General features: G+C 42.1%; 1 protein-coding gene and 2 non-coding genes across 3 annotated transcripts; 2 read left to right on the plus strand and 1 right to left on the minus strand.

Moving 5' to 3' along the window:
- Window positions 1-1,969: 1,969 nt before the first annotated feature.
- LOC121975684 (protein LATE FLOWERING-like) lies at window positions 1,970-3,789 on the minus strand. The gene is made up of 2 exons (XM_042527481.1): window positions 3,053-3,789; window positions 1,970-2,963 (listed from the first exon to the last, which is right to left on the minus strand). Exon 2 carries the CDS (start codon window positions 2,715-2,717, stop codon window positions 2,199-2,201), a length of 519 nt encoding a protein of 172 aa, XP_042383415.1. The 5' UTR covers window positions 2,718-2,963; window positions 3,053-3,789; the 3' UTR covers window positions 1,970-2,198.
- Window positions 3,790-8,008: 4,219 nt separating this feature from the next.
- Window positions 8,009-8,080, plus strand: TRNAD-GUC. The gene has a single exon. It is a non-coding gene; the product is annotated as a tRNA-Asp (tRNA).
- A 64-nt stretch (window positions 8,081-8,144) lies between these two features.
- TRNAD-GUC lies at window positions 8,145-8,216 on the plus strand. Its single transcript has one exon. It is a non-coding gene; the product is annotated as a tRNA-Asp (tRNA).
- Window positions 8,217-14,479: the final 6,263 nt, after the last annotated feature.

The raw sequence follows: 14,479 nt of genomic DNA on the forward strand, positions 1-14,479 counted from the left end.
CAAAATCCGAAGGCGGCTCGTTCGGGTGGTCAAAAGCCAAAGGAAGACCAATTTGATAATCGGAGGGAATTTCAAAGGCAACTCTCAAACTCTCAGCATCGCCTCCGTCAAACCTGGACTCAATGGATGTATACCAGAGCCCAGGGACGGAGACAGGGGTTGAGAGGAGCTTGCCATCGGAAATAAACGTAGACAAGAAACAACGAAGACATTCTATTGAAAGAAAGGACGCTAAGAACAACGAACAGATCCGGTCGAAGGGTACAGAAAGCTTACTAGAGAGATTGCTATGATCGTTAGAAAGGAAGAAGACTGCAATGTCGCTAAAAAGTTCGAAGACGAAGACGTAGAGTGAGGAAGACGACGACGCACGCGAGATTTATAAATCTCATGGCCAATCGACCTCAGTCGTCCGATCCAAAGTTACGTAAACCTAGAAGCAGATCCCATCATTGATTTCAAAAGGCACACGTCTCATTGCAAGAGGATATCCGCCTATCACATCGAGCGTGCGGCGGCAGTGAGAGATACGTGCCTTTCGATCATCGGATATCATTTAATGCACTTAATTAAAAAGGTATGGCCAAATGCTCAGCTATAATTATCAGGAATTTACACGGTCTTCAAGAAATTTGGATGACATCAGCCTAAACCGAGCTCGCCTGAGGACGTGCAAGGAAAAGAAAAACATGTGCCAAGTGTTGCTGCTCATCTTCCCGATCGGCGCAAAAAATGGGTCACAGGGTTGAACCCGACAACTGCAAAACGAAGCCAAGCGACGTTGGCTGGTAAGCCAATCGGCGATTAAAGACCAAGCACAGTCTGATCGGCCACTGAAGCATATTGACCGAACGAACCTTAAAGTCGCCGAAAACACATCTTGATCTTGTCTAGTCAGTCGGACTTGCAGTCTCCTTCAATTAAATTTGAGGGGGAGGCTTGTGATGTGGCGGTAAGGAAGAGCCCACCTGGCATGTGTCAACGGCCATGGTGGAGGTCAAAGTTAAAACAGTCAACGTCACGGCTCAGAGACTCAACCGCATCGCCCGAGCAATAGACCGATCAGAGGAATCACTGTCCGGTCGACCGTCTAGATGAAACAGTGTACGATCATCCCGATTGGCAGGAGAACGGGTCGAGCGGGCCACCCATCCGACTCAGGATATGCCATTGATAGTGTAATGAATCGATATAATAAAAGAGGAAAAAATGAGCATTTAATAAGGGGAAGATAAAATAAAAGAGAACACTCCATTTATCATTAAATGCGGAGAAGCTAAGACAAAGATGCTTTATGTCTGCAATTAATATAATTAAGCGAGGGCATATGAATAGTCACTAAAACTGATATAAAAGAATATCCTTATTATTTTCGATTTCTCTCCTTCTATTTCTAACTTAAACATTCAAAAACCAATACCAAAAACCCTTTTCCTAATTTAGTTTATTTTATAGATAAGAATTAGATCTTCATCCAGTGAATAGAACCTCCGACTTTCTCGCTTCACGTCTTCATTAGGAACAATTATTTCCTAGATGAAAACATTGTTCGCATGTTTATTTTATTTTATTTTATTTTTTATTATTATTTTGTTTTGAAAAAAAAATAATTATGTCAATGCGAACACAGTCAGAACGTAGACAGAGAAATAATTCCAACTGTTTTCACGGGCAAGGAAAAGGAGGATCCTCGTCGTTTTCCAAGAACAATCTACACCACCTTTGTCCCCTTCGGCTCGTCGTCTTCTCCTTCTTCTCTCCCCAGTCCCTTGTGACCTTCAAGAACAACCACCACCACATTTGGCAGTGGAACACACGCGCACACTGTTATTGTTAACATCTCATTACAAAATTACAGACGCAGGTTGAGTTTTTGCACGAGAACACGCATCGTCTCCCCCGCCTTAGAGAACTCTATATCGGAAACGGAAAGCAGAAAAAAAATTCTACCCACAGGATTGAAGATGCATTTGAGCTAAAGTTCTAATTATGATGTAAACAGAGCATACACAATGCACTAACTCCACGCCCATATCACATGCATGTGTCCTGTTCTATCCTGTTCTGGGTCAATCCAATTCCACTGCTGCTGCGTGCATGGAGATGCGGTGCTAATTCTGCTCGGGAGTCGCGAAAGAGGAGAACGGACACGGGCAATGAAGGAAATGGATGGGGAGTAAGCGAGTAGCTAGAGATTCCTAGAGTTTTAAGGAGAGATCGAGCTCTGCTCGGTCCCCGGTGGAGTCCGCCCGAAGTAGTTTCTGGGGAGGAGGATGTGAGCCCCTCCGCCAGTTTAGGAGATCAATGGTCTCGTTGCCGCTTGCGGCCAGGTCTCCGGCGGCGCACATGGCTCGGCCGCTGCTCATGGTGGCGAGCAGGGGATGGTCGGCGGCGAACCGAGGGGCTGACGGGCCGTCGAAGCGATATCTGCACGCGTGGGCGAGCGGGGGAGAGCTCAGAGACGGTGGGGGGACGGCGACGACGGCGGTTGTGGCGGCGGTGGCGGGGGTGAGGTAGAGGTACGAGCTCCACCCGAAGCTCCTCTCTTTCTTGTGGGCGTTCTGGTGCCCGCCAAGCGCCTGCGACTTGAGGAACTTCTTGTTGCAGAAGAGGCAGGGGAAGAGCTTCACGTCCTTGGCGCCGTCTCCGGAGGCGGCGGCGTCGACGGCCAGGGAAAGATCCAAAGCAGGTGGCGGCAGCCGGGGAGGAGATTCCATCTGAGTCTCTATGGAAGCGTGCCGAAGCTAAATTACTAGTTCTTCACATCTAAGCAAACCTCCTTCGGTCCTTCCTCCTCAAACGGCACAAAAGGATAAAGAAGAGTTTAAAACGCAACTGTTACGAGGGCGGAGAAGTGACCACGTTGTCTTGAAGGAAGAATCCACCAGCAGGAACAGCGACCACAGCATGGGTTATGGAATAGCAACACAACACGCCCAAACATGAGTTATATGCTTCGCTCCCTATCAATGGCAGGTTGTGCAACAAAATTAAAAGAAGAAAAACTAAAGAAGGAAGGAAATGCAAGGTGAATCCAGAAAAAGGAATATACCTTTCGGAAAAGGCTTCATTTGAGGGGGCTCCCATGGCTGACAGAACACAGCCACATGGCTGACACAGCACGAGTCACTTGCTAAAGAATCACAGTGTGGATCAACAGAGAAGCTCGGCCCCAACTTCGCAGCTTTAAGTTGCTTGAAATGCAAACTGAAATCGGTTTACAGGCACCTCAATGAATTGTTCTTTGTGCTCTTTCAGTGACCGTCTGGTCCTGCATGAGTTGTTATAATCACGTACGGGTGTGCAGTAACTTGTGTTGTTTGATATGTGTGTGTGAGCTGCAGTTATCAGACATGCCACCCACGCAGATGTTGACTCCTTGAGCAGCATCATACGCAGAGACAATGCAATAACTCGGCCAAGAGCATGAGCATGGTTCGTTTTGTCTGTCTCTTTGAGTCGGCCACGGCCAAAATATTCGCTAATTCTGAATTAACACTGGTAAATATCGATATGCCGTTTGTGCCGACACAGTTTGGATGGCACCCTTCGAGATAAGACATGTCCCTTTCGGATTTCATCTGTACTTCCAACCAAAATGTATCGTTCAGATAGTCAACCAATACATACTATATAGGGCCAACCAGAGCAAGAAGATTGTCATGGGAAGAAGATGAGAACACTCTGAAAGATAAGAACAATTCTAACTCTGCCTGAACGGAGTGGGAAGAGATGTGAAACCTTTTGCAGCAAAATGAAATCTTCTCCTTTACTCTGCCTGAATGGATAAGATCAGATAGACAATCTTGAAAAGTATCAGAAATCGCCAGCAGCGGTGGAGCCCTTGATAAAGGGTCGCATGTAGCTTTTTTAACTTCGCACGCAGGAATCATTTGTTACCAGATCACATAGCAAAACTCTCCTTGAAGAATTCTGGTTGAGAGTGTGAGTCTTTCAGTATTGTAACAGGTCAGTCAGTGTGTTTCTTTCGGGTGAGGCCCCCCGGGCCAAGCTGACAGCAAGCTGACAATGCCAAAGTTCATCAAGAAGAAAACTTATCCAGTCTCCATTCTTGCAGCCCTAATTATTTGTTGTAGACACAGAGGACAAGGAAAAAAACAAAACTTCAGGTAGGTAATCAACATGTATTCATGACCATGGGGAATGAAGTAGATAACCATATTTAAGGAAGGAAGGAAGAAAACAAGATAAATCAAAGAAATGATAGGTCTGATATGAGATGAAATTCAAAATTAACTTTATCCAAGTTTTACTTCAATGCATGCCATGAATTGTGTGCTGAGGTGTGTCAATGCGCGCCAATAATTGTCACACTGTCATACTCATCGATGGTTTAACCATGCCTACGACTGTGCTTTATGGTATGTAAAACTGAAGAGTGTCCAAAGAAAATGCTTAAGCTTCAGAAACCAACAAAATGGTTCCAAGAGATGTTGATAGGAGTCACAACAATAAATAATGACAATATTTAATAGGGAATGGTGACATAGAAGGTTTTGCAAATTGCCATTTTATCCATGGGAAGATCACACAGACAAGTTTGTCCAGAAAATGGCTAGTGATGGACATTGCAAATTTCCATTGTATCCTTGCATTTACACAATCTCCTAGATCTAGGTCCACCACAATTGGCCAAGTACCCCTGCATTTGGACAAACAAAAAAAAATCCAATCTAACTCTAATTCAGTACTTGTTAATGTAGAATATTGTTTGCTGTTTTTACTACACTAATGAGTAAAGTAACAGCAACTAATAACTTCTAACTGAATTTTGGATCTCCTATATAAAGGATATCTAGAGTAGAACTACACTAATGATTAAATGCAATGAGGTATCATTCTACTAGAAACGATAGTTTAGGAAGATTAATAATAAGTACCAATAAAGAAAATACTCACATGAGATCACCAAAATTCTCAGCCAAGGCTTGAGTGGTTTTGAATAGTTGCCCAGATTTAAATCATGCCAGGGCCCATTCACAAGAAACCAGACAAGACACTAGAACAGATAACAAGAAAAAGAAAGATGGTCTCATTTGCTACAAATGTTGGAAATGTGAATAGAAAAAAGGTAGAAAGAAAGAAGGAGATTTCATTATGAATGAGATTTTAGTTCAATGTGGAAAGTTTTAAGGTATTATTTTTTGTTTATAATGTGTCACAAGGATTGTTATTGTGAATATATGTACGGGAAGAGACTCTCTTTCACAAGTGGATCACTAGAGGGTGCAAATTCAAAACTCGGATTACACTGAACCAAAGATGACTGGGGTGTGAACATAATCTGCACGCATCAAATGTCGGATCAGTTAGGGCAAAATTTGCCCAAGTGAATCAATCAATGTTTTGTCACTCTAATATTTTTGCTATTTGCTTGCTCAAGAATGGTGAATTTGTAACCTCCCAGATAGAAATAGCCAATCATTGATGGTAAGTGACTATCATCAACTTGGTCACTCAATGCAGCGAATGGATGAGGTTCCTATATAAGGAGGTCTTGACCACGAGCACAAGGAGAGCATGGAGATGTAGAAGCTTTCCATCTTCATTCCTCAAACTTTTCTCTGTTGTGCATTTCGCTTGGCAGAATCTTCATGATAGCAATCGATACCACTCGGTTCACCACAAACAACCTGTGTTTGGTTGTATATGTGGTCTTCCTGTTGTATCACAGAAAACATACATCCATCGTAACCCCGAAACACTATTAGAAGGAGACAAATCTATTTTAAATAAACAACGTCACACACATGCCTGGATTTCTTCCTTTCCCAACTTGGCCACCTGCTTAGGAGACTTGCATCCCAACTTAATAGCACTCGGCTATCCCTCTAGAGCACTTAGCACTCGGAGCACTTGGCTGACTCGGCACTTAGAGCACTTGACAAACTTAGCACTCGGATAACTCAACGGCTAGGCACTCGGCTAACTGGACGACTTGGCACTGAACTAACTCTGTGACTCGATACTCGACTGACTCGACGAACATATGGCCAGTAATAGTCAATCATTGATGGTCAGTGACTATCATCAACTTAGTCATTTAATGTAGCGAAGGGATGAGGTTCCTATATAAGGAGGTCTTGACCATCAGCACAAGGAGAGCATAGAGATGTAGAAGCTTTCCACCTTCATTCCTCAAACTTCTCTCTGTAGTGCATTTCACTCGGCAGAATCTTCATGATAACAATCGGGTACCATTCGGTTCACCACGAACAACTTGTGTTTGGTTGTATATGTGATCTTCCTGTTGTATCACAGAAAATAGACATCCATCGTAACCTCGAAGTACTATCGGAGGGAGATGAATCTATTTTAAAGAAACAACATCACACACATGCCTCGATTTCTTCCTTTCCCAACTTGGCCACCTGCTTAGGAGACTTGCATCCCAACTCGGCTAGCCCTTCAGAGTACTTAGCACTCAGAGCACTTGGCTGACTCGACACTTAGAGCACTTGACAGACTTAGCCCTCGGATAACTCAATGGCTAGGCACTCGGCTAACTCAACGACTTGGCACTCAACTAACTCGGCGACTCGGTATACTCAACTGACTCAACAGCTCGGGCACATGGCCATCTCAATACTCTGCAACTCAGTAGCTCGGCCATACAAGACAGCTCGGTCATATAAGACAGCTCAGTCTTTCATCATCTCAATCATTTCAAATGGTTCATCCTTCCTTTTTGACCGCTTAAGATTATCCATTTAAGTCATCTCGACATCTCGACAGATAATTCCTATTATTTTGAAATTTTAACTCAGAATATTTCCTTTAACTCCAATAAATATCTGCAAATTATGAAGTTAACTTCCAATGACAAATTCATTCAGCAGTGAACCTGTGAGTATCGAATGCTACAAGATGACTAGAGAAAGCAAGAGTGGCATTTTTGTTGGCTACAAATGGGTACTAGTCAACTAGGTCACCTCACAGTTGTTAACTTGTCTTGATGCATTTATGAATCACATGGTTGTCTTTGTGGCTTACAGAAACACTGTAGCTGAAACTGTCTCATTTTGTACTGCGACAACATGACTAGAGAAAGCAAGAGTGACTAACACTTCTGTTGGCTACAGATGGGTACTAGTGAACTAGGTTGCCTCACAGTTGTGACACTGTCTTGACGCATGTACGATTCACAATATTGTCATTGTCGACTCCAGACAAACTGTAGCTGAAACCTTGCAGCACACTAACAAGCAGATATATAAACAACAATCATGCTGATACCTATTATATGTCGATTTACAAAAGAACACAATAAAATCTCAACTGCTTGAACTCAAATTCCTGTGGGAAAAAATTTCAGTCCCATAAAATATTCTTAAGAATCATAGTACCACTTCATATGTATGTTTGGAAGAAAAAGATTGTTTTCTGACTTGACAAAAATCTCAAACATGTGGTGGTCAATTTTGATTGGATATATTAAATGTCAAGCTCTGGTCAAACTCATTGTAGCTCGGCAACTCCCAATGAATTTATAAATAATTATGCAGTCAAACAAGTGAAATATTCAGAGAGCTATCAAACTATATCAGGTTGAAGTTTAACTGAACTCTGATATAAATCCTAGAAACGTTCTTGTTTGTGGAGTAAAACAGAGATGAAAGATGTTTATCCTTCAATGTCTCATTGACAAAATAGAATGTTCATGGTTCTAACAGATAGGATGCTTTAAATCGTGACCATTAACTGTATAAACAATCAGTACCAAAAGCAAAACCACACGAGTGATTACAGTACATCAGCCTTATCTGTTGTCCAACCATATGACATGGACATGCAAGGATTATCATGGGATATTATGACTAGGTAATACGCGAGTCTGCCTTAATAAATACATTGAAATGATCTGATCAATCAATGTCCCATCAATTCCATATTCACTGTATATTTCCACGTTCATTTTACTTAAAATTATATCCAGTCGTTGTAGTATAGTCATAAGTATTTCGACTTATCCTGCAAAAATCATCAAGTCGTTGTAGTATAGTGGTGAGTATTCCCGCCTGTCACGCGGGTGACCCGGGTTCGATCCCCGGCAACGGCGATTTTTTTTGCATAATTCTTTAATAAAAACATTATAAATAAGTATCCTTACATTCAGTCATCAAGTCGTTGTAGTATAGTGGTAAGTATTCCCGCCTGTCACGCGGGTGACCCGGGTTCGATCCCCGGCAACGGCGATTTACTTTTTTTTGCACACTTCTTTTTATAAATAAAAATATTATGAATATATATTTCCCGCATAGGGATGATCTGACGGCTGAGATCACATATACAAGATCCAACGGATACGGTTTTCTCACCTCTGACGGTGCCTCCATTTTTATAAATCCGGTCGTTCCTCCGCTTCCTCGGCAGCGCCGCTGCGGCTCTCAAACCCTAAACCGACGACCGGAGTTCGTCCTCGGAGCAATGGGTGAGGCCTCCGATCTATTTCACGATCTCACTGTTTCTCGTTCCGTCGTTGTCACAAGTCGCCATTTGTCTTCCGGATCTATTTTATTTCGGCGTCTGTTTCGGTCTTATTTCATCGAGACAGCGATTTATTGTCCTTGGATTTCTTGTAGGGGCTTACAAGTACGTGTCGGAGTTATGGAGGAAGAAGCAATCGGATGTAATGCGGTTCCTGCAGCGGGTGAGGTGCTGGGAGTATCGCCAGCTGCCATCGATTGTTCGCGTCACCAGGCCGACGCGCCCCGATAAGGCTCGCCGTCTTGGTTACAAAGCCAAGCAGGTAAACTCGAAAAAAAAGAGGAAATTTGTTTCATTTACTTTTTATTGCACATGAAAATGCTACATATTCTGTTTGTGATTTTGCATTGATTGGTATAGTTTTTCCTAGGATTTCTACCTTAAGATTGTTTCAGAGGTTGTCCTTGAATAGATGTAAATGAATAAGATGGATTATTATTTTTTTGTATGAACAATTGCTGATCAGCTTTCTATCTAAACTTACAATTTTGAACATATGAGTTACGAATGATCACTGCTTAAATTTATCTTTTCAAATATCCCCTTTATTTTTAGTTGTCAAAGGAACAAATGATGCAAAAAACAACCACTGTCTCTTATATCCTGATTCTTGAAACTGGCTGATGTATTAAGGTTACCTGTGCCTGGAAAATTTTATATATAATCAATAAAGATATAAATATATAGTGTCCACTTGTAGCATCTGTGTCAATATCTAACACGAGTAGTGGTAGTTGATGAATCCAGGTATCAAAGCATAATAGCTTAATTCAGCATATAACTCATAAAATAAAAATGAGATCACTTTCATTGCGAGTGATAGAAATTTTTTTAGATATGTTGCTGATGCCAAAACAATAAATGAAATGACAAGTGAGATCAAGACCACTAGTAAGTTGGACACCTAACAAATAGTTCTTAACACCCCAACAAAACTGTTGAACACAATCAAGCCTAGCAACAAATTTCCTTATTTTTCTCTTATACTAGACACGCTCACTCTAATGTATTGTTTCATTGAAGAGATAAGTCAAAGGGTGGATGGTCTGTTATTGGAAAAAGAAAGAGATGAGTTATTGTGTCATCATACAAGATCTTCTTTCAAAAGACATGCATCTTTGATGTATTGGGATTATCCACTGAATGATGGAAGCCCTTTCATCCAGTCTTTAGATTTATATCATCTCATTCTTTGTATGTTTTAAGAACCAATAAAAGATACATTATCAGCTAGTTGGTGCGGTATGTTTCTGATAAGAACTATGCTTCTTGGTATATGTATTGATGTTCTGATTTTCATTTTCTGAAAGCTTTTTTTTTTTTGTAGTATGATCAATAGAGGAGGCCTGAAGAGTTTGAAACAATAAGATTTTGATTCTCATTATGTGCAGGGATATGTTATCTATCGTTGTGGCAAAAAGGTGAATACGCTCGCCCTCAGCGTCCCCGTCAACCCGTCTCAGGACCAACACGGAGGAGGTAAATCACGGACGGCTACTAGCCTTTCGAATAGTGACTAGCACATAAGGGTGGTATTTACCTCTGTTTTTGTCGAGATTCGAATCCCAGACTTCATTGTGGTAACATCTCATGCACTAGCCACTAGACGCATTCGAGGGGACAATATGTTATCTATCATGTCCGTGTTAGACGTGGTGGGAGAAAGAGGCCGGTGCCAAAGGGTATTGTATACGGAAAGCCGAAGAATCAAGGTATCACCCAGCTGAATTTCCAAAGAAACAAGAGATCTGTTGCTAAAGAGAGAGCTGGCAGAAAGTTGGGAGGACTGAGGGTGATCAACTCTTACTGGGTCAATGAGGTTCAAATAACTCAGCTCTTTACCTTTATCTTTCCTGCTATGTTCACATCCTCCCTATTCTGCATCTTTACCATGTGCTTTGCTCTTCACAGGATTCAACCTACAAGTACTTTGAAGTCATCCTTGTCGATGCCGCTCACACCTTGATCCGAAATGATCCTAGGATCAACTGGCTTTGCAAGGGCGTGCACAAGCACAAGGAGCTCCGGGGACTTACCTCCGCTGGCAAGAAGTATCTGTAGGAAATGGGGAGAGTGGGGATGTGGGAACATGCCCACGTTCCCCATTACTCTTGATGGAAAAGACCATCATGCCCGTAGGTCATTTCTCCTATAAATAGTACGTCAAAACATCATTCAAGGTGTGTGCAAAAGCGTGCAAGTGCGTGCTGTGAGCGAAACGTAGAGAGAAGAAGGAGATCATATGAGGCGGTGGGATTTGGTTCGTGGAATCGTGGAGGGCTTTCCGATCCTGCGATCGCTCTTCCGACAATGAGTTTCGCGATTGCCGATTGCGGATCTGCGAGAGATCGCTGTAAGTTATTATCGCTTTAATTTAATTTCTTTTTTCTTGCATTTAGAATTATCTACATTGGTATCAGAGCTATGTTCGTTCTAAATGCATGATAAATCCTAAAACCTTACCTCTTCGTTGAATCAAAATTATGACTTGGTTATGTTCGTTTTTTATGGGCGAAATCATGACTGAGTCATGATCAGCGATTATCATCGCTGCCCTGAATGGAGTTTGTCTCCGTCTAGTTTTGTCATAGCCGAGTGAAATTGTGATGTTGTATACCTCGAGGAACATCCACGGAGTTTGTCTCCGATGGTGGATGGCGGCAATGATCCAAGTCCGTCGACAACATCAAGGTTGGCTGGCGGAGTGCTCATGGACACCTCTGCGACCCGTGTTCGTCGTGGGTAAGGTGGCATGCACAGCGTGCACGACGTGCACAGCGTACGTGCAGAAGATTGAGGTGGCCTCTTGCAGTTTCTGCCCAGCGTTTGTCACTGTGAGGCTGGCTACAACGGGTGAGGCGGCATGCGGCATGATCTGGTGCGGTCTGCAGCGTGTAACGCGCAACGTGGAATCGTGCAACAAAGAAAAACGGAAAAGATAAATATTAAGGGTGTGTTTAGTTTGTATGTTTTTCATTTTCATTTTCTGGAAAACACAAGTTTTCTAGAAAACAGAAAACGACTTTTTGTCATTCTCTATTTTTCTAGAAAATGCTAACTATTTTTTTAGAAAACAGATACAAAAAATGTAAACCAAACACCATTTTCCAGAAACGCGCATTTTTCAGAAAATGAAAATGAAAAACACGCAAACCAAACGCACCCTAAGTTTCTATTTTGACTTTTTCAAATTAAAAATGAACTGTGATATGTTCACAGAATGAGGTGGAAGGAAATAGGATTAAGTTTTTTTTTAAAAAAAAATAAAAGATTGCAGGAAATAATTTAAAATTTCTCATTAATTCATGCATGGTTTAAATGCGTACATGCATGTTTAGTTAATTTTATTTAATGCAATTAATTGTATTTGCCTGCGTTAATTAATTAAAAATTGAGTATAATTAATTTACTAATGATCTAGAGTAATTTTGGTCCATTTAGATTCAGTTCAGGTTTAAATCATTAGTTGGTTTAACCGAACCAATTCGATCCAAACCCGAAATCAATTTGGGTTGATTAATTGGATTTGGACCAAATATAATCAAATGACCAGATTTGTTCTAATGGGTCAGATTTGATCAAAACAATTAGATTTGTTCTAATTGGTCGGACTTAAACCAATGGGCATTGGTTTGATCAAACGGACCTGAGTTTGATCAATAAGTCTGAAATTGGTATAAATGGACTTAGATTAAAAGTAACAGAACATAGGTATAAAAATCTCTGTCTAATTAGATTAGTTCTAATTAAGGACAATGGACCGAGCTTAGGATCTGGATCCATAATCAACCGATCCAATGGGTCTGACCAATTAGATTAGTTCTAATTGTCGACTTAAACTCCTGAAAATCGAGAAGATTTGTTTTTCTTGATTTATTATGTTGGTACTATGCCTGTATAAATTGAAATAAGCCGGTTTTGTACTGGTTAATCGGTTTTGTACTGACTTATTTATTTTCAATTTTTCAGATGGCACAGACGATTACCATGTTGGTGCAATATTCCCTAGGTCAAGGTTGACCTGGTTGACTAAGCTTAAGTTGGCTCAAGCTTGAGTCTTATTGTTTGAGTTTCGATGTTTGACAATATATGGAGACAATACATGATGATTGCAAGTGTGATTGTTCATGTGGGGAGACTGTGAAGGAGAGTCAAGTAGGTCAAGGTTGACTGAATACTTGATTGGAAAATCCTGGTGAGTGAAGCCAGGTGAAACTTTTAGTGAGTGAGGCAGGCAATTATGGGAAGTCCTGGTGAGTGAAGTCAGGCAGATGAAAAATCCCGGTGAGTGAAGCCGGGTAGTTGGGAAATCCTGATGAGTGAAGCCAGGTGAAAGACCTAGTGAGTGAAGCTAGGCAGTAAGGGAAGTCCTGGTGAGTGAAGCCAGACATAGAAAATCCAGATGGATCAAGGCTGATTGGACATCTGGTGTTGGGAAGTCCAAGTAGGTCAAAGGTATTGACTGGATACTTGGCACGAGAAAATCCAGATGGATCAAGGTTGATCGGACATCTAGTGTTAGGAAGTCTAAGTAGGTCAAAGGGATTGACTGGATACTTGGCACGATGAAATCCAGATGGGTCAAGGTTAACCAGACATCTAGTGGAAGTCCAAGTGGGTCAAAAGAATTGGCCGGACACTTGGTAAGGGAGTCCTAGCAGGTCAAGGGTGACCAGATGCTAGGCATCATGTACCGATAGGTCATGGATGACCGTATGTTGGTTTGAGGGACGTTTGGACTTGATTTGGCAAGTCTCACATGGGCTAGATCGATCAATCGATCGATTGGCTCATGCCCAATCGATCGGTTGATCGATTGGGTGAGTCCCGCGGAAGGAGAACCTCCCAATCGATCAGTGGATCGATTGGGAGAATCGCTGATCGCACAGAATGTCTCCAAATCGATCGGCTGATCGATTGGGAGCCTCCAATCGATCGGCTGATCAATTGGGAGCTGCGATTTCGCGCGATGAACCCTGGATCGATCAGCCGATCGATCCAGGCAATTCCAGAGAGCACAAAAGCGCTCTAGATCGATCCGCTGATTAATCCAAAGCCTCCCCAATTGATTGGGAGCAATCCAATCAATTGGGATTCGACCGTTGGTGCAGATAAAGCCGTTGGCGAGCGTTCTTCTGCGCACTTCTTCGATTTCACTCCACGGGGCGATCACGACAAAGCTCCATAGCAATCTTTTCTTCCTCACCGCCAGGTCATGAAGATTCTTGGAGGCTCATCCAAGTCAAGAGGCGAGTTGCAACAAGAAGAAGAAGAAGAAGCTAGAGTTTTCATTGTAATCTTGTAAGATTCATTTGTATTTTACTTCTTTCTTTCTCATTGTTGTATTGTGAGGTTATAAGGCTTCTCCGCCTTCGGTAGTTATCGAGAAGGAGTGTTTTTATAGTGGAGGGTGCGTGAGTGTGTGGATCCTTGGACTAGTCACCTCTTCTTGAGGTGGATACCAAGTAAATCCCTAGAGTTAGCGTTGTGTGTTTGTTTTCTTGTATTTCCGCTGCACATCATCGCAAGAGGCAAGCAACGACGAGCACGAGATAGTGCCTAGCTATTCACCCCCCCTCTAGCTACATTGACTCGTCATGAAGTGCGACGAAATCAGCTCAGGGAGGAGATTCAGGAGATAGAGTATAACTCTACTTATGGAGTCGACGGATACATTGGACGGCTTGATGATCTATTTTGGAAACTTGAGCGAGAAGAGTTTCCAGTCTTATACAATTATAGGATTTGGGCTTTGATGCATTCATTGCCAGAAAATCCAAGGATGATTGCAGACTATATTTGGTGGCGTCATCAAAGACGCGTCACATATTCTGTATTATGTGAGGAACTACTTCATCATATGACTGAAGAGGATCCAGAAGAGTTCGAAGAGGACCCAAAAATGATTGAGGAGGAACCAGAAAATGATCCAGTTGAGGGCCCTATAGAGAATCTTGAAGCTGTCCTGCCT

This window comes from Zingiber officinale, chromosome 4B (assembly GCF_018446385.1).
Source record: "Zingiber officinale cultivar Zhangliang chromosome 4B, Zo_v1.1, whole genome shotgun sequence".
Lineage (NCBI taxonomy): Eukaryota > Viridiplantae > Streptophyta > Magnoliopsida > Zingiberales > Zingiberaceae > Zingiber > Zingiber officinale.